This window comes from Stegostoma tigrinum, chromosome 16, assembly GCF_030684315.1.
Source record: "Stegostoma tigrinum isolate sSteTig4 chromosome 16, sSteTig4.hap1, whole genome shotgun sequence".
Classification (NCBI taxonomy): domain Eukaryota; kingdom Metazoa; phylum Chordata; class Chondrichthyes; order Orectolobiformes; family Stegostomatidae; genus Stegostoma; species Stegostoma tigrinum.
In genome coordinates, this window is record NC_081369.1 from 3212264 (window position 1) to 3233042 (window position 20779).

General features: G+C 45.1%; 1 protein-coding gene across 2 annotated transcripts in view; it reads right to left on the minus strand.

Moving 5' to 3' along the window:
- The window catches only part of necab2 (N-terminal EF-hand calcium binding protein 2), a 127098-nt gene that overhangs the window by 40312 nt on the left and 66007 nt on the right, over positions 1-20779 (minus strand). Inside the window, exons 6-8 of one of the 2 annotated variants that reach the window (XM_048546246.2) lie at positions 15991-16127; positions 10846-10964; positions 8011-8090 (exon numbers count right to left, since the gene is read on the minus strand). In XM_048546246.2, the coding sequence (XP_048402203.1) occupies positions 8011-8090; positions 10846-10964; positions 15991-16127 (336 nt within the window). Of the gene's footprint in view, positions 1-8010; positions 8091-10827; positions 10965-15990; positions 16128-20779 lie in introns of both variants that reach the window. The other variant, XM_048546245.2, reaches the window with a different exon arrangement.

Below are 20779 nucleotides of genomic sequence, written 5' to 3' on the forward strand. Positions count from 1 at the left end.
CTACCTTTGGTGACTGGTGTGCAAGGACACACAGGTCTCGTTGCACATTCCCTTTTCCCAAACTATCCCCATTTGGATCACAATCAGCCTTCATAATTTTGTTGTCACAGGAGGAGATTGGAGCCCCTGGCTCTTCAAAATTTCTGGCACTTCACTCATTTTGACCTCTCAACACTTGACATTCTGGGGGATGTCATTCCATTCAAATTACACGAGGAACTATCAGTAAATGTCTTAACAGCTACGTTAATTGGCAGTTGTTTTCTGGCGATTAAAACTCCAGCACATTAATAATAACTGCCACTCAAAATTATACCAGGGTTCAAACAACAAAGGAGCTCTATTCCTTATTTTACTGAGCATTCCTCTTGGGTTTTCTTTTCATCTTGCATATTAAAGACACGATTTCTATGCAAATTCTCTGCACTGTCCTCATCAGCACTGCTGCATCAAAAGGGAAACACGCTGGAGCTGGGGTGAGAAATATGATATAAAGACAGGGTTTTGCCCTTAATGCTGGATGGTACAAGGGTAGGAAGGTGAGGAGTGAAGTGGTTAGATAGAAAGACGCCAGATTACTTTTGATGAAGGGAAAAGCCGAATGGAAAGCCATCCTTATGGACAGGCCATAAGTGGAAGAAAGAAAAAGAGGTGAAAATTGGGCAAGTTGGGGAATGTAATGTCTGGAAATGAGATGGAGCTGCCAAATGAGGCATTCAAGAGAGCATTGAATGATTATTTGGGATAGAAATTGTGTGCAGCAAATATGGGGAAAGAGGCAAGAGGTACTAGGTAATGATGCTCGTAATGGGCTGAATGGTCTCTTTCTGCATTGTAATAATATTGAGATTCTGCGAAGCAAATATGAATGTTAATTTTGCTAATGTAGGCCAATATTCAACAGATTAAACTCAAATAAAATTCCAGGCAACTGGAAAGAGCTGGTGAATGTGGGACCTACTTATTTTTAAAACTGTCTTGTAGTTAATTGGATGGAAAGTTGATTAATTATATTTAATGTCAAACTGAGCAGCGTTATCACAAGAATATTTTTTGTAATAATCTGCTGAGTTCCTATTTTCTATATCATTCTGTGTATTAATAGCAGACTCAGCAATGAAACACATTTGAGAGAGAGACTGATGCAGTAACTGTACCAATTAACTGTGCAATTAGAGCCAAGATTAACTGAGATTAAAATTGTTAATTGAGAGATTAATGACAATTATTTATTTTCTCTGGTTTTAACAGCCATAAACAACACAGCAGGTGGCGCAGCCTGGCACACAGTGGGTTGCTCATTGAGGTGGGTCCTTGACCCTGACTCTGGGGCAGCACGGTGGTTCAGCCGTTACCACTGTTGCCTCGCAGTGCCAGGGACCCAGGTTTGATTCCAGCCTCGGGCAACTGTCCGTGTGGAGTTTACACATTCTCCCTGTGTCTGTGTGGGTTTCCTCGGGGAGCTCTGGTTTCCTCCCACAGTCCAAAGATGTGCAGTTTAGGTGGACTGGCCATGCTAAATTGCCAACGGCATTCAGGGATGTGTCAATTAGTTAAGTTATAGGGGGATGGGTCTGGATGGGATGTTCTGAGGGTCAGTGTGGACTTTTTGGACCGAAGGGCCTGTTTTCACACTGTAGGGATTCTTTGATTCAGGGACTGTGATAAACATTTCAGAGCATCAAATACAGAACCTCATCTCGTGGGCTGTTCACATGTCCAACTGATTTAACTGTACATCAGACCAGACTCAGAGCGCAGATGTCAATAGCAAGTAAAATTGGATGGTGTTTGCAAAGAAATTTCTGACCTGAACCTATCCAGTTCTGCTGTATTAGGCTAAGACTGGGATGAGGGGTGTCAGTTGTATTTTGTACAAGAAGAAAGTGAGCAGCACATTAAACCCTGTCAACCAGGTACATTTGGAAGGGGCTAATCTTGAGAATGAAACAATGTGATTCCCATATGTAGCTATCTCTGCCTCTGGAACACAGGCTCTGGGTTCAAGTCTCGCTCCACAATCTTTAAAAAATTCACTCATGGGATGTGGGTGTCGCTCCCTAATTGCCCTGAAGAAGGTGGTGGTCAGTTGTCTTCTTGAACTGCTACATGCTATTTGGTATAGATAAACCAAAATGCTGTCAGGAGATTCCAGGATCTTGACCCAGTGCCAATTAAGGAACTGCCATGTATTTCCGAGTCAGGATAGTGAGCGGTTTGGAGTAGAACATGCAGGGGATCGTGTTTCCTTGTATCTGCTGCCCTTGTCCTTCCAGATGGATGTGGTCATGGGTTTGGAAGGTGCAGTCTGAGGATCTTTTGTGAATTTCTGCAGTGCATCTTGTAGACTGTACTCACTGCTGCTACTGAGTGTTGATAGTGGAGGGAGTGGATGTTTGTGGATGTGGTGCCAATCAAGCGGGCTGCTTTGTCCTGGATGGTGTCAGGCTTCTTCACTGTTATTGGAACAGCACTCATCCAAGCAACTGGAGAGTATTCCATCACATTCCTGAACTGTGCCTTGTGGATGATGGAGAGGCTTTAAGCAGTCAGGAAATGAGTAATTTATTGCAACATTCCTAGCCTCTGACTTCACCGTGACTCCACTGTATTTATACGATGAGTCCAGTTCAATTTGGGTCAATGGCAAACTCCAGGGTGCTAAGAGTGGGGATTCGGTGATGGTGACTGTCAAGGGGCAATGGATATGTTCTTTCTTGTTGGAAAAGGTCCGTTGCTGGCATTGATATATTATGAATGTTACTTGCCACTTGTCAGTCTAAGCCTGGATATTTTCCTGATCCTGCTGCATATGGACCTGATCAGATTAGTAACTGAGGAGTCACGAATGATGCTGAACATTGTGCAGTCATCAGTGAACAACCCCACTTCTAAGGTCATTGACGAAGCAGCTGAAGATGGTTGGGCCTAGGACACTACCCTGAGGAACTCCTGCAGAGATGTCCTGGAGCTGGGATGACTAACCTTCAACAAGCAATACCACAATAGCAGTTGTGTTCTCAATGCACCCAAAAAAGTTGAGCACTGGCTATGTAAGTTCTTCCAACACATGCCAGTATCAAGCAGTAAGAATGGGGCAGATTCCTGGTCATCCATAGAATCCCTACAGTGTGGAAGCAAGCTATTCAGCCCACTTGGTCCATGTTGATCCTCTAAAGAGCATCCCGCCCAGACCCACCTCCCTACTCTATCCCAGGAACCTTGCATTTCCCATGGCTAACGCACCTAACCCAGGCACAGCCAATCCAACCTAACCTGCACACCTTTGGACAGTGGAGGAAATCCAGAGGAAACCCACACAGACACCAGAAGAATGTGCAAACTCCATGTGGACAATCATCCAGAATCGAATTACCCGGGAGACCCTGGCGCTGTCAGGTGGCAGTGCTAACCACTGTGCCACTGGGCCACCGTTATGGAGTGAAAGCAACGTTTCGAGTCCAGTGACCCCACTTCAGAAAGAAATTGAAGTTCCTCCATCACCATCCGAACTGCACCATGAAGGGAAAAGTGTCTATTTCGGCAGCAACTCAGAACTCTATGGTGAGCGGCAGGAGTCAAGGGGCTGGCGGGAATCAGATCAATGCCAACAAAACAGGGTTCAATTCCCAGACGGTAGGCAGGATGGAGTCAGGAAGCACCTTCTTGTCCTACTCTTGGTGTGCTGTGGGTGGCTGGGACCTGGCTTCAAGAAGAGCAGCTCAGAAGGGGAACCTCTAGCAGACGCAGCCATTAATGGACGGGAATGAGCAAAGGATTTCCGCAGCGTTTTCCACAACATTCCGAACACCGTCGACGGCTGACGGAACCACGGCTGTCAATGTAGGGTAGGAAATACTGCAGCCGGGAGGTGCATAGCAAGATCCCACAGACATCATCACCATCTCCACCACGAGATCAGCTGTCCCAGCGACACTAGTTGAGGGATAAATATTGAACAGGGCACCGCATTTCTGCTCGGCCTCGAAACATTCCCTTGGGGCCTGCCCGAGGAGGCAGCTGGAGGCTGAGACGAAAACAGAAGTTGCCAGAAAAGCCCTGCAGGTCTGGTGGCATACATGGAGAGAAATCAGAGTTAATGTATCAGGGGTCCGGTCATGCTTCCTCAGATGGAGACTGAGTTAGTCACCAGAACATTGTGTGGTTGTTCTTTTCCACAGTATGCAGAGCAGAAAGCTTGGATCGTTCTCACTGAAAACCCTGCTGTACACTCGTGCATTTCACGCATAAAGACTCAACTGAAGACTTTCTTCCTTTTTTTCATTCACTGGCCAGCATTTATTGTCCATCCCTAGCTGCCTATGAGCTGAGTGGCTTGTTAGGCCATTTCAGAGGGCAGCTGAGAGTCAACCACATTGCTGTGGGTCTGGAGTCACATATAGACCAGTCGGGGTGAGGATGGCAGATTTCGTTCCCTAAAGGATGTCAGTGAGTCTGATGGGTTTTTCCTGACAATCAGCAAATTGTTTAATGTAAGTAGATTCTTCATTCCGGATCCTGTTTCTAAACTGAATTGAAATTCCACGATTTACCTATGCGGGATTCAAACCTGGGCTCCCAGAACATTAGCTGAGTTTCTGGATTAATACCACAAGGCCTCCCCATTTCTGTCCACAGAGCTATTTTCTGTCCTTTTCAAACAGTGGAAAGGCCAACGTGTACCTGGAATTGTGATTCCAGGCTGTGGGTTATGATTCCTGAAATATCGTTCAGCAGTAAAGTAAATAAAGTCCTGACGAAGGGTCCCGACCCAAACCGTTGACTTTCCTGCTCCTCTGATGCTGCCTGGCCCTGCTGTGTTCCTCCAGCTCCTCACTGTATTGATGCTGAATAAAGAAGGTTGCTCTGTCCCTAATAAGGTGCATAAGGTCCACTCCTGGGTGTTAGAAGCGGCATTGAATCTGGGTGTTGCTAGTGGAAATCTAATGCAAAAAAAATGATCATGTGGGATTGCAGTACCAGAGACAGAATAAAATGCTGGAGCCCCAGAGTTAGTAACAATCATAGCTGAATGGGACTAACGGTGCTGGCTCATAATGAACATTACCGCCTGTCCCGGGGACAGTTTAAAAAGTAATTTCAGACACTGAAAGTGAAAAGTTCTCTTTTAAAATGGCAGTGATTTATCCTTTATCAGATGAAAGGAACACTTTGAGTTTCACCTCATTAGATGTAATGAGGCTTTTCAGAAAAGGCTTGATTTCACTTCTCATGAAGATTTCTACTGATTGAGCACTTTGCAAGTGTGCTGGTGATGAGTGCTGCTCAGTGACCACAGTTCTTCCTTTTCAATTCTTTAAGTAGCTCCTTTTGATGCCACATCTTATGCCAAGTCTCATCAAATTCCTTGTTAAAGTCAGTACATGAACACTCTATGCTCTAATGGCTACTCACTAAGCGTTCCTTAAACATTTCAGTCAAATCACTCCAAGGTGATCCGCCTTCCGCAATGTTGAGTTTTCCAAATCAGCGCAAATATAGGAAGATAGAAAATAGGAGCAGCAGCAGGCCATTCAGCCCTTCGAGCCTGCTCTGCTATTCAGCACGGTCCTCTAACACAGTCCCCTGTTCCCACTTTCTCCCCACATCCTTTGGCCCTAAGATCTATATCAATCTCCTCCTTGAAAATATTCAGTGTTTTTGACTCAACTGCTTTCTGCGGCAGAGAATTCCACAGGCTCACCACCTCTGAATAAAGAAATTTCTCCTCATCTCAGCCCAGACTGTTCCTAGCATTAAGACTTCAGTTGACACCTGTCCTGGCACAATTTTTCCTGTATGGGTTAAAGCTATCCTACTGGCCTATCTTTGACATAGCTCCTTCAAGGATGTTTGCACAAATGAGATCAATATTTCCAGAGTCCTCTCCTACCCACTTCCTCCCAGTGTAATTTAAGACATATGGCTCCCACCCTTGTCTCTTTCATTGTGAATTTTTCACATGAACTGAGCTGCTCCCTCTGATTAGACAGATTCTATAATGGCTTTGGACGAACAGATTCTATAATGGCTTTGGACGATCACCATTCAGTTCACCACAGCTACTGGCTCAAATTCAGCATCTCAAATTTTTCACTCAAATAGAGTAATACCAGGAATATGAAAAGAACTGACTGTGGTTAGGAGTGTGTTCTTCAGGTGATGAGTACACGCCTGGGAATGTTTGATCAGGGCAGCATAGAGGGCACTTTACTTTCTGGTTAAAAGAGCAGAAGGAGCTTTACTTTATATGTAACCATGTACTATCCCTGTCCTGGGAGCGTTTGATGGAGACGGTATAGAGTTAGCTTTACTTTCAATTTAAAAGAATAGAAGCAGGTTTGCTCTGTACCAAACACAATGTTGGCCCTGTCCTGGGAATATTTAATGTGGACAGAGTGAAGAGAGTTTTACTCTGCGTCAAATCTTGTGCTATTCCTATCCCGAGAAAGTTTGATGGGGACAGTATGGAGTAGGCTTTATTCTGTATCTAACTCTGTGCTGTGCCCTGTCCTGTTCTGTGGTTGACACACGCTGGAGTGGGAACTGTATTCAATGCCCTAGAGTATTTCAACAGAATATAACTGAAGCTTGCTTTTATTCATTCTTTAAAGAGTAGTCAATTTTGTAACATAGCAAACAGAGCAGCTATGCATGCACAGCAAGATCCCAATTGAGCTAAATGGTCAAAAAAGTTTCACTTACAGTGGCAGTAGAATAATAGAATCTCTGCAGTGCAGAACAGACACCAACTCTCTGAAGAGCTCCCACATCACTGGACACGGCAATTTAGCATGGCCAGTAAACCTAACCTGCACTTTTTTGGACTGTGGGAGAATGTGCAAACTCCACACAGACAGTCACCTGAGCGCGGAATCGAACCTGGGTTCCTAGCACTCTGAGGCAGCAGTGCTAATCACTGAGCCACCGTGTTGGAGTGATAAAGCTTGCCAGGCTATTCAGAAGAACTACCAAGGAGTGCTGTGAGATTCAGGTGGGGATAGGGTTGGTGGGGGGTGTTATCAATGTTAACTGTAGATGAACAGGAGTCTCCTCTCTTCTCAGAGAGAACCATTCTGCAGGAGTTTCACTGAATGGTGGGGTCTGAGCTGGTGAGGGAAGCCTATCCTTGGGGAGGGCATGTGTAGGAGTGTGGCAGGACGGTTCCCTGCATTTTGCGGGGAGTCATGTAGGGGGAAGGTCCGGCTCCACTGAGTTTGATGGTGGGCCGACACCACCGGTGACATCCAGACAGCTGTGTGCAAGTGGGAGAGCTGCTTTCCCAAGCAGACCTGAAGGAGTATTTCTGACTGAAATGATTCACTCCTCCCTTTCCCAAATATGAGCATCTCAACACCGCAGTGGCCAAGGACGAAATGTTGTGCATTCACTGCCAGACATCCCAAAGCATTTACATGATCAATAAAAGCATTTTGAAGTGCAGTGACTGCTGTAACGTGCACAGCAAGCACCCACAGTGTTTCTTTTCTCAGATTTTATTTGCAAGGTCGATATTGGCAAATGACACTGAGGAGAAGCCCTCCAGTATTTGATATTGTGCCACCCTGAGGTTAACATTTCATTCTGATGTTGCAGCAGTCCCTCAGTACTGTTTTGCATTGCAGCCTTGATTCCAGGGTTCAAATCATAGAATCCCTACAGTATAGCCCCATTGAGTCAGCCTCCAAAGGACATCCCACCCAGCCTATCCCTATATTTCCCTACGGCTAGCCTACCTAACCTGCACATCTTTGGGCTGTGGGAGGAAACCTGCACAGACAGAGGGAGGACATGCAAACTCCCCACCGACAGTTGCCCAAGACTGGAATCGAACGTGGGTCCTTGGCACTGTGAGGCACAGTATTAACCACTGAGCCACCGTGCCATTCAACCCTCAGCCTCCTACCACAGCTATAAGGTTGTTGTTGGCTGAATGACAGTCATTCTCACAAGGACAACCAACAACTGAAAAGGCAGCTATCAGACACCCCACCCCTCCTCTGTTCTTACCTTGCTCTCCAGGCGGCCAATCAGTTCAGCCAATCTGTTGATCTGTGATTCAAGTACGTCTTCCCTGCCGGCTGGGCGAGCTGATGGACATACAGTCTCAGTTAGAAACATTCCCATCCAAATAAAACAGCACACAAAATACTTCCACTAGACCCCCTGCGGTGAACTAATACAATTCTGCCCTGGTTCCCTGGTTCAGCTTTCTCCCTGCTCTGCATGCATCGCTTTTTCTACTTCAGCCCCCTGCCTTCCTGGAATTGTTTCAGGACAGCATGGGGTAAGATGTGGAGTTAAACTTCCTCCATGCTGTGCCTATCAAACACTCCCATGGCAGGTAACGTTACAATTACATGGTGCGGTATTATTGCTGCTTGCTACTGATACCATACCGATGCACATAAACTCAAAATGCCTACATAAAATCATGTTACCCTCATGTTCAATCGCCCCAGTGCCTCATTCCTCTTTGTATCGGTAGCCGCTCTGGTTCTTTAAATGTCTGTCCCATCAACCATTGTTCCATAACTCTTTGGTCCAACCGGTCCATGTCGACCATAATCTCAAACTAAACTGGTCATACCTGCCCGTGCTTAGCCCATATCCCTCCAAAGATTTCTTATTCATATATGTATGCAAATATTTACATTGTAAGTGTACCCACACCCACCATTTCCTCTGGAAGTACATTCCACACACGAACCACTCTCTTGTGTTAAAACAAAATGTTGCCCATCATGACTTTTCAAAATCTTCCTCCTCTCACCTTAAAAATATGCTCCCTATTCTTGAAATCCCCCACCCTAGGAAAAAGACCTTGATTATTCACCCTATCCAAGCTCCGCGTGGCTTTATAACTTTCAATAGGGTTCACCCTTCAGTCTTTGCCACTCCAGGGAAAAAAATTCCCAGCTTATTGAGCCTCTTCCATAACTCAAGCCCTCCATTCCCAGCAACATGCTGGTAATTCTTTTTTGAACCCTCTCCAGCTGAATAATATCTTCCTACAACAGGGAGACCAGAAGTGCACACAGTACTCCAGAAGAGGCCTCATCAACCTCCTCCACAATCTCAACTTGACTTCCCAACTCCGAAACTCAATGGCCTGAGCAACGAAGGCAAGTGGTAAGGGCCTGAAATGGTTAATATGTGGTGTGCCAAAAGCACCAGCCTTTATGAAGATGCCCCATGGACTTGGGGGCAGAACAGCTTCAGATCTTAATTGAGTGAGATCCAACATCTGGTCTTCCCCAGGAACGCTCTCAACAATCGCAATATAACCAATAACCAATAGCTAACATGCTATATCTCTTTAATGAAATGAGATTCTTTTCATTGGACCAGAAGGTGGTTAAGCTCTCCCACTCTAGCCCGAGCAGGCCCTCACATTTCCTATGTTCAGATAGCACCGTGCCAATAGCCTTCACCCTGAGGAGCAGCTTCTAGACCCTAGTGAACCGGCATGTCTATCCAACAGCCATCTGTCCTCAGGGCTCCAACAGTGTTTCAAAGCAGTCATCATTTTCAGGGACGCCTGGTTAATTTCTTGGGATGTTTTCATCAAATGCAGTGCCCCTTTGTCGGGATAACCCCCAGTAAGAGTGAAGACCAAGCTCAATGTAAGCTGGTGTGATAAAAATCTGGGGGAGAAAGCATCCGGAAAACTGATTGTATTCAGCAGAAAACGATCACCTACCACTGTGACAGAATGATATGTGAATGATTGTTAAAAATTAGCACTTAAACGAGTAGCTCCAGCCTCCATCATTGTTCCTCCCACACAATGTATCACACTCTATAAGTAAGTACAATGTATCACAATTTAAAACCAAATCTGAGTCTGAGAGAGGTATGGTATAAAATATTTAGGGCAAAATATCCGTACTTCACTGATTTCATTATAACAAGATTAGAAGTGTCATCACTTAACAATTATACCTTCTTAATCTGATGCCTCCTTCATTTCACATCCTTCAAACCTATCCACATGCTACAGACAGAAAACATCAAACCTACACACTAACACTGACTGACATAATTAAACTATACTCAAAGCAATCACTCCTCTACTCACTTTAATGTAATGTCCAGGTAGATTCACCTTATCTAGAGTTGTCAATGTTGAAACTGATGATGTGAATGTCTCTATTCAGTGGAGTAAATTAATTCGAGTTTCAGCCAATCTCAAGCCTGCCTCCAGGTACTGCAAACTCTCACCAGATGACAGTTCACGGTCACAGCGAGGGACAGAGTAGGCAGGGCACAGAGGGGACCCTTAACTGTAACACACCGTTACCCCAATCCCAGTGAGACATTTAGCCCAGTCATGATTACTCGCACCCACCCGGGGACCCACACTGAGCACAGTTACTATTATTCACACTTACTCTGGGACCCACCCTGAGCACAATCACTATTGCTCACACTTACCCTGGGACCCATACTGAGCACTTTCAGTGTTACTCACACTTACCCTGAGACCCATACTGAATGCAGTCACTATTACTCACACTTACCCTGAGACCCACAGTGAGCACAATTATTGTTACTCACACTCACTCTGGGACCCACACTGAGCACAGTCACTGTTACTCACACTTACCCTGGGACCCACACTGAGTACAGTCACTATTACTCAAACTTACTCTGAGATTCACACTCAGTCCAGTCACTATTCTTCACATTCGCCCTGGCACTCACACGAACACCACCTTCTCAGGGGCAACTAGGGACAGGCAGCGACACCCACATTCACAAGGTCTTGAATACAATCATCCTGCTCACTTACACTCGTCTGAGTCACTGTTACTCACACCTTACCTGGTGAGACACGTTTACCTAAATCAGTTTTCATCTTTTTGTCTCTCGCTGACATTCTGCTGTTGGTGAAGTTGCTTGTGGCCTGCTGGTTATACCAGCTCTCCACCCCTCCATGGCTGCTCTTACTGTCGTAGAACCTGTGCCAAAGGAAGAAGGAGTTACTCCATTCCACAGAAACTGCTCCACAGTCAGTGCAGTCTCTGATTCTCCCTGCTCCTTTCACAGCGGCTGATCTCCCAGTCACCAGAAATGATCCAAAGTCCGGAAAGCATCCACAACTAATCCTAGTGGGAGCCCAAACAAAGCCAGTGGGTGCTGGAGAAACTCAGGAGGTTCAGCAGAGAGAACCAGGGTTAATGCTTCAATTCCAGGACGACCTTTCTCCAGGACGGTATAGTGCTGGAAAATTGTGATTTCTTTCATGGTGCAGAAAGAGGGGAGGAGGAGCAAGTGGAGCAGATGGTGAGGGTGCCTGGGTCAAAAGACAAATTGAGTGTTGATGGTTACAACGGAGTGATAATAGATGTGAAATAGGTGTCAATGTCAGCTGTCAGTAGGACACAATGTGTCCAAAGGGTGACAGCAAGGCCAACAAGACACTGACAAGACCCAGTCAAGGAGCGTCAGGGAGGTACAGAGGGTCAGGGAGGACAGAGATCACACTCTGAAGATGGACTTAAGTAGGGAGACCTAGAAGCTTTAAAGAGCTTACATGGAATATGAAATATTGGTCCTCAAGCTTATGGTCGTTGGAACATTGTAGCAAGCCCAGGATAGTGATGTTAGCATGAGAGAAAGGTAGTTTATTGAAATGGCAAGGAACTGCGAGGTCAGGGTCTTTCGTGGCTTGCTTGTGGAATGAACTTCCTGACAAAGTGAGGGATGTGGGTACAATTACAACGTTTAGAAGACATTTGGATAGATACATGAATAGTAAAGGTTTGGAAGGATATGATTCAGGGGCATGTAGGTGGGTCTAGTTTAGTTTAGGATTACGATTGGCATGGACTGGTTGGGCTGAATGGTCTGTTTCCATGCTGCGTGACTCTATGGCTCTATAAATAAAAGTAAAATGCTGCTTCATGCAGAAGGTGTGGTTACGGCCTTGGATAGCGAAGAGGAAGAAGGTGAATGGGCAAGCATTACGCCCTCTGCGGTTGCAGGGGAAGCTGCCATAGAGGAGTGAGGAAGAGTTGGGAATGAGGGAGGAATTTCAAGGAGGGGAACAGTCCCTGCAGAATGCTGACAGTGGAGGGAAGGGAAAGATGTATCTGGTCGTAGTCTTCTGGTGGAGGTGGTGGTAATGGTGGACAGTGAGCCTTTGAATGGAGATACCAGTGCATTGGGAAGATGACAACGGGAACACTAGTAGTGTTTTGCGACAGGGAAGGAGTGAAGGCAGCAGAGCAGGAGATGGGCGCAGCTGTCAACTACAATGGGGAGGGTTTATCCTCATTTTGTATGGAGCAAAGAGGTAATGACGTAGGGGCTGCAAGTGAGCCCACTGTAGTTGAATATCTGGCTATGATTGGATCACTAAGGGTCTCCCCAGCTCAGATGAAAACTGGATGAATGAAGTTGGAGGAGGATGCAGGTGGGAGTCAGATACTCAGGACTCAGTCATGAATATGAAAGGCAGTGGGGCTATTGGTATTCCAGAGGATGGGAACACAAAGTGGAGGGAAGTTACAACTATCGAGCAGGAAGCGCAATAAGTCTGGACAGCGAAGGAATGGCTGTCAGGAGAGGGAGTTGAACTGCTGCCCCGATAGCTCCCCTTCACCAGAGAGAAGATGTAGCTCAGAATCAGCATCACTCAACCCTAAGTTCAAACAGACCATTCAGGAAACGCTCCCGAACCTTCTCACCTCCAGTACAGGTAACAAAGACAGCTTTTTCTGCAACCTCCCACTTTAGTTAGCCCAGTATTGCACTGTCCCAAGTCATTCAAAACCAACCCAGCAGGTCACTGTGGCTGGTCAGCAGATGTGAGCGAATTTGTCTACCTCTTGTTAAATATCGGTTTGACATATCGGAATATTAAAACATTACCAAGCTCCATCAATGCAAGAGGCCACCTGGTGTGGAATATTCCCAGGGCAGGAGTGGAGTTAGTAAAACTGCTGAGGAGAGAGACCTCGAGCTAGTGAACGGTTTTGGTAGGGCAAATAACAGCAAGACATATACACTTAATGGTAGGGTCCTGGGGAGTGTTGCTGAATAAAGAGGCCTTGGGGCACACGTTCATAGTTTCTTGAAAGTGGAGTCGTAGGTAAACAGGGTTTGTTATGCTTGTCTTTATTGGTCAGTCATTGAGTATAGGAGTTGGGATGTCATGTTATGTCTGTACAGGACATTGCTTAGGCCACTTTTGGAAAACTGCGTTCCATTCTGCTCTCCCCGCTGTGAGAAAGATGATGTTAAACTGACAAGAGTACAGAAAAGATTTACAACGATGTTGCCAGGTTTGAGCTACAGGGAGCATCGGAGGCTAAGGGGTGACTTTATAGAGGTTTATAAAATCACGAGAGGCATGGATAGGATGAAAAGTCAAGGTCCTTTCCCCAGGGTGGGGTCGTCCAAAAATAGAAGGCATAGGTTTAAAGTGAGAGGGAAAAGATATAAAAGGGAACCAAGGGGTAACTTGTTCACACAGAGGGTGGTGCATGTATGGAATGAGCTGCCAGAGGAAGTGGTGGAGGCTGGTACAGTTACCATATCTAAAAGGCATCTGGATGGGTACATGAATAGGAAGGGTTTAGAGGGATATGGGCCAAATGCTGGCAAATGGGACTGGATTAATTTAGGATATCTGGTTGGCATGGATGAGTTAGACAAAGGGTTTGTTTCCACGCTGTACATCTCTATGACTCAATGATGAGACAGCATACAGCCCTACTGGATGAATAGTGCGTGACACGCACAAAGCCACCTTCATCCTCACTAAGGCAGGCTTGGGCAAACGTCGAGATGAAGGAATACGGATCTGACACCTCCTTTTCAACTACTAACACCCAAAATGGATTGATACCTCTCTAACAACTCCTTCCTGCTATCTCTCACCTAGTTTATAATGGCTGCATTTGACAGCAACACTCTGGTGTCTCGGCCAAGAGACCTTACATTTGTAGGCGAGGAGTGTTATGCCCCTCGATTGTGGTCGAGTGCTTCATAACAGGGAGGCAATGGCGTTGTGGTGTTATCACCAGTCTGGTCATCCAGTGACCCAGACCCTCTGGGGTTCTGAGCTTGAATTCCACCTTGGGAGATGGTGGAGGCTAAATGCAATCGCAAATAAATCTGGAATTGTCAATTGTTGTAAAAACTCAGAAGAGTCACTGGTGCACTTTTACAGAAGGAAATCTGCCATCCTTACCTGGTCTGGCCCACATGCGAGTCCTTTTTTCTTTCAAAAACTCATTCACAGGATGAGGGCATCGCTGGCTGGGCCAGCATTTATTGCCCATCCCTGATTGCTCAGAAGGCATTTGCGAGTCAACTACATTGGTGTGGGTCTGCAGTCACATGAAGGCCAGACCAGGTAAGGATGGAAGCTTCCCTCCCATTTCTGAACCAGATGTTTCCTCCCCTCCCCACCTCCCAATACAATTGACGATGGCTTCATGGTCATCACAAGACTCTTATTTCCAGATTTTTATTGAATTCAAATTCTACCATCTGTCACAGCAGGATTTGAACCCAGGTCTCCCCTGGTTATTACTTGGGTTGCTGGGTTAATAGTCCAGCTACAATGCCACTAGGCCATCCCCATAGCCACAGCAACATGGCTGACTCTTATCTGCCCTCCGAAATGGCCGAGCAAGTCACTCATTACAGGGGCAATTAAGCAATCAGGAACAAAAACAAAGTTGCTGGAGAAGCTCAGCAGATCTGGCAGCATCTGTGAAGGAGAAAACAGAGTTAACATCTTGGGTCCTGTGACCCTTCCTCAGAACTCAGAGTTCTGAGGAAAGGTCACCGGGCCCAAAACAAACTTTAACTTTAGATTGTCCCACACGAGTAAACATTGTCTCTGTGCCGACTTTGTCAACCCCCTTTAGCATCTTATTTACCTCAATCAGATTGCCTCTCATTCTTTTAAACTACAGGCAGCACAGGCCCAAACTGCCCAATCTCTCATCATAATACAAACCGCTCAACTCTGGAATCAGTCTACTGAACTTCCTCTGAATTGCCTCTAATGCAACAACATACCTTCTCAAGGAAGGGGAACAAGATTGTATCCAGTACTTTAGGTCTCACTAATGCCTTGCACAACTTGCAGCTACACTTCCCCATGGTTATATTCTATTCCTTTAGCACTAAATACTATTTGCCTTCCCAATTCCCAAATACATTGATTTTCTACAATTCACACACAAATCCCTCTGGGCTTTTTTATAAATTCATTCAAAGGATGAGGGTATCACTGGCTAGGCCATTCATTGCCCATCCCAAATTGCCTAGAGGGTAATTAAGAGTCAACCACATTGCTGTGGGTCTAGAGTCACATGTTGGCCACTCCAGGCAACGATGGCAGTTTCCTTCCCTAAAGGACATTAGTGAACCAACGATTGGCAATGGAATCATGGTTATCATTAGACTCAGAATTCCAGATATTTATTGAATTCAAACTCAACCAACTGCTGTGGCAGGATTCAAACCCAGTTCCCAAATCTGAATCTCCAGATTGACAGTTTGTTGATAATACCACTGAACCAATGCCTCCCAAAGTTTCCACAAGCTTCTCTCTATTTAGATAATATGTTAACCTTCAAATCCTCCGGCCAAAATGGAGTGGGACAGCCACTGAGGTAAAAGGACTGTGATTAGCTGTCTTTGGGGAATAAAGCTTTGGAAATTTCATGGCTAAATGTTCATCTCAACCATCAAATTCACAGGGAAAACTACTGTGGGAATGATTACAGGAATTCATTCTTACAGAGAAGGTTGACACAAGATAATTTGAAACGTCCTGCATTATTTACAGCACCTGGAGCCACCAATCCAATCGACCGTCCTTTTGTCCTGTAATTCTGATCAGGCAGCAAGGACAACTACCTAAAACCAGAGAACCCGCATCTTCCCTTGGGCGCATTGAGACTGATGACAACAAACTCTGCTCAGACAAGCAGACTTATAATCGATCAGAGATCCACGTACCCTGTCTGAGTGGTCTGATCATCTATCGCGTCAACTGCACTTTCCACAGAGGTTAGCAGGGATTGGATCTGGCTGGCTGTCTCCTTCAACAGGAATCTGGTCACAAACTGGTCCAACTTTGTCCCACTTTCATATATCTGGGGAGCAAAGGTTAAGATCAATCAAGACTCTTTAAAAACAGACTGAAAGGGAAAAAAACAGCAATGAAAATCAGGACTGCTTTTGTATTTGTTTGTAATATATGTTCATTCATTGTCTATTAGGTAATTTTCAAATTTCTTTACTTGTGACATGGGTAGAGCTTTATCAAATGCCTTCTAAAAATTCCAAAATTCTATTGGTCAGCCCGTTTGTACTAATTTATTAAGCATCCGTTAAAGAGCTCCAGTGGAATTAGTGAGATGGGACCCTGAAATGGCTCTTGAAGTGTACACTTGCTGCTTATTAAGATATTCATGCTTTCAAGACAGTCCAAATGCTAATCAAGTTATTGATTAGTTTCCATGCTGGGAGTTTGGCTGGAAAGGTCAGTAATTACAGAATGTACATCTTTCTCCTTTCTGAATATCTCTTCCCCCAGCATTCATTCACACTGCTCTGAAACATGTAATGCAGCTAAAGCTGGTACTGAACATGCCAACCCTGATTGCGGATCTTTCTCTGCTTCCTCTCCTCACGAACACTCTGAGTGGTCATTGCCCATTAGACCCACCCCATGCTCCCTCAGTTCTAATAACCACCTGAACACGCAAATTCTCTTACAGCAGCCCAAGATAACTAATAATGTAAACAGTTCTCTTTCATCAGGTATCGTGGCCCATCTACTCGAAGTTGCTGTTATCACCTACTCTTCAACACCTCTCCTTGACCCTTCTAGGGTGGCTCAGTAGTTAGCACTGCTGCCTCACAGCACCAAGGATCCGAGCTCAATTCCACCCATGGACGACCGCTGGTGTGAAGTTTACATAGTTTCCCTGTGTCAGTGTGGGTTTCTTCCAGGTGCTCCGGTTTCCTCCCACAGTGCAAAGACGTGCATGTTAGGGGGGTTGGCCATGCTAAATTGCCCATAGTGTCTAGGGATGTGTTGGCGAGGTGGGTTAGCCATGGAAAATGCAGAGTTAGGGTAGGGGGTGGGTTCAGCTGGGATGCTCTTCAGAGAGTTAGTGTGGACCCAATGGGCTGAATGGCCTGCTTCGACACTGTAGGGGTTCTATGATTTTGTTTGTATAAAATATCCCCCCACCTCTGAGGTATCTGGCGCCTCCTAAATATTTGGATGTGCTCCTGGACCTATGCTCTCCAATACTGGAACCAAATCTTTGAATACTTTCAATTAGGATTTATCCCTATCACAACACTAGAACACCCTTGTTAAAATCCCAAATTACTTCCTGTAAGATTGTAGCTTAATCCATCTCACTTTGTCCTTCTTGCCAAGTTCATGACAGTAAGCCCTCCGAGCAGAGTGAGGCCATTCAGCCCATTGATCCTGCACCTCCATTCAATGGCTGATCTGATACTCCTCAGCTCCACTCTCCTACCTTTTCCCCATAACCCTCTAATCCCCTAATGATTGAAAATCCATCTCAACCTCGGATATAATTAATGACGCTGGCTCAACAGTCCTCTGCGGTGAAGAATTCGAAAGATTCACTCCCTTCTGAGAGAAGAAATTCCTCGATTTGTCCTCAATGTGTGAGCTGCCTTTCTGAGATTGTGCCTTCAGATCCTAGACTCTCACACAGGGGTAAATAACTTTTCTGCTTCTAGCCTGTCAATTCTGGTAAGAATCTCATATTTCAATGAGGGTGCCTCTCGTTCTTCGGTAGTCCAATGAGTATAGTCCCAATCTATTCAGCCTCTCCTCGTAAGATTGTCCCTCCATATCTGGTATCAACTGAGAGAAGATTTTTTTGACTGCCTCCAATGGCAGTATACCTTCCTTAGACAAGGGGGCCACAACTGTTCACAGTATTCCAGCTGTCACCTCTGAAACAGAGGATCACACCATCCTCCTGCAAAGGCTGTTGACTGTTGTCCATCTGAGTGGGACTGTTATCACTCAATTCCATTTTTACCCAGCTCATCAAAGCCAGAGTAACACTTACAAAGACTTCTCCTGCTTTTGCATCATTACGTCTGGCATGCCCCAAAATTCCATCTAAGGTTCCCTGATTTCTCAGTTACATGTTGCTGCTTAATTGCACAATTAGATAATGAAGTATAATTTTCCACATTGAGGTGGACTTCCATGAAGATGGACTCTTGGAGCATGCAAGAGGTAATGGTGCAAAAGCAGGAAAAGAAGCCTTTGCAAGTGTTACTCTAGCTTTGATGAGCTGGGTTGAATGGAATTGATTGATAACAGCTCTAATTTCATACCACCTCTCTCCACGCTTCCACTGAATCAGATTTGCTGCACTGCTTATCCAAACAGAAGTCTCTTCCAATTAAAAATGAGAAAAACCAAAGCCATTGTCTTCAGTTTTTGTCACCAATTGCTTTCTGTAGCCAACTATGATATTCATCTCCTTGGCTTGAGTGTAAAGCTGTCTACCAGACTGTTTGCCAGCAATAGATTCTAAGCGATTGACATCCAAACACGCAGATGCTTTATTTTGTGGAGAGAGTTTATCAACCTTCTCAGTCTTACACCTCTCTTTCCAAACACTGCAGGTGCTCCACTGTACTTGGACAATTAATAGTCACCATTCGTTTTTCTCTCAATCTTGGATAAAGATCTTAATGACCTTCACAATCTGATGACCCTTCATTAACATGAGCAGCGTCATTATGCTGCTTGCCTCCGAGTTCAGGAAGTGTCTACATTTTCAGCTGGAATACCTATTTCAAGCCCACTTTGTCAAGAGTCTTTGTCCAGCAAGATTAACTGCTGAAGACCTGATCTACTCCCTTTGTTACCGTTAAAGTGAACTATTCCAGGACACCGTTCACAAACTTGAATTGGTCTAGAACTTTAATGCCTAGGTTGTCAGTGTCCATACCTACCTTGCGCTCCAGGTTCATGTTTAACAACTCTCATTCTTGTTTTGAACTCTTTCCACAGAGTCATTCCTCCCGACCTCTGTAAGCAGCTCCACTCTGCAACCCTCTGAGACCTCTGAACTCCTCCAATTCTGGGCTTCTATCTAACTCTGATATTCATTACTCTGCCATTGATCACCAGGCTCAGTTTCAACTCCTGTTGGTTTACCTTCTGGAGTTATTTTTAAACAGAGATGGTGCTGTGGGATGCAAAACTGTTACAACTGAATAGTAACAGAGACTATTTAATTCTTATGGGTGATGCGAGTGTCATTGCCCATCCCTAATTGCCCTTGACCACAGTGGTTTTCTAGGCAATTTCAGATGGTAGTTAGAAGCCAACCACATTTCTTCTGGAGTCACACAAGCGTGGACATCAGATTTCCTTCCCTAGAGTAGGTTAGTCAGCCAGATGGGTTTTTTTATCACAAACAATAAAGGTTTAGTGGTTGCCATAGAGATTAGCAGTTTGCTTTAGATTACAGAATTTTTTTATTGGACTCAAGTTTCACTGTATAGAATGATGAGAGCTGAACCCAAGTCCCCAGGACATTTAGCCCACATGGTGATTCAAAGATAAGCACTGCTGCTTCACAGCACCAGGGACCCAGCTTTGATTCCACCCTCAGGTGAATGTCTGTGTGGAGTTTGCACATTCTCCCCGTGTCTGCATGGGTTTCCTCCCGGTGCTCTGGTTTCTCCCACAGTCCAAAGATGTGCAGGCTAGGTGGATTGGTCATGCTACATTGTCCAGGCATGTATAGGTTAGGTGGATTAGGGAACATGCAGGGATAGGGTAGTGGGGTGGATCTAGGTGGGATACTCTTTGAAGGGGGTGAGGTGTTGAATCAATGGGCCGAATGGCCTGCTTCTACACTGTAGGGATTCTAAGATTTGGTATTACCTGCACTACAGGATAGAACGGGGAGTTAACTTTCCATGAAAATTGTATTAAATGGCAGTGAATAAAGTACAACATGCCATAATATTGGTGTCTCAAAAAATATAAATGAGTTAATTATAATGGGGGGGAGACCACGAATCCATTGTCGATTGTCAGGAAAAACCCATCTGGTTCACTAATGTCCTTTAGGGAAGGAAACTGCTATCCTTACCTGGTGTGGCCTACATGTGACTCCAGACCCACAGCAATGTGGTTGACTCCTAACCGCCCTCTGGGCAATTAGGAATGGGCAATAAATGCTGCCTAGCCAGTGATGTCCTCATCCCGTGAATGAATAAAGAAAGATTTAATCCTTTGGGATTTGGTTATGCCATTGAGATTAAGTCTGCATTCATTTATATTTACACCAGTAGACATGTTTAAGATGATCGTTGTGTCGGGCAAGCTAACAAGGATGATCATTTCTGATCCTGCCAGAATTTGCTCAGCGTTCTCAGCAGACTTCCGATTCCACTGAGCTCAGTGATATCTGATGTTTCAAATTCATGCAAAATCATTACCTAGGCGGCTCAGTAAACAAAACTCAGTTTGATAGCTCCATCCCTAATTATTACATGGCTAATTAACACATCAGAAATTGACACAGCAGGAGATTTCCTCGACTTAGTACTTCCAGCAGGATGGAAAAACACTTGGGGGGGTCTGAGACATCATCATGGAAAATCATCTGGATACGATTGTGAGGGAGTGAGGGAAAAATGCCAGCATTTATTGCCCGTTCCTCATTAGCCTTGAACTAAGTGAAGAGTACAATTAAGAATCAACTATATTGCTGTGGAT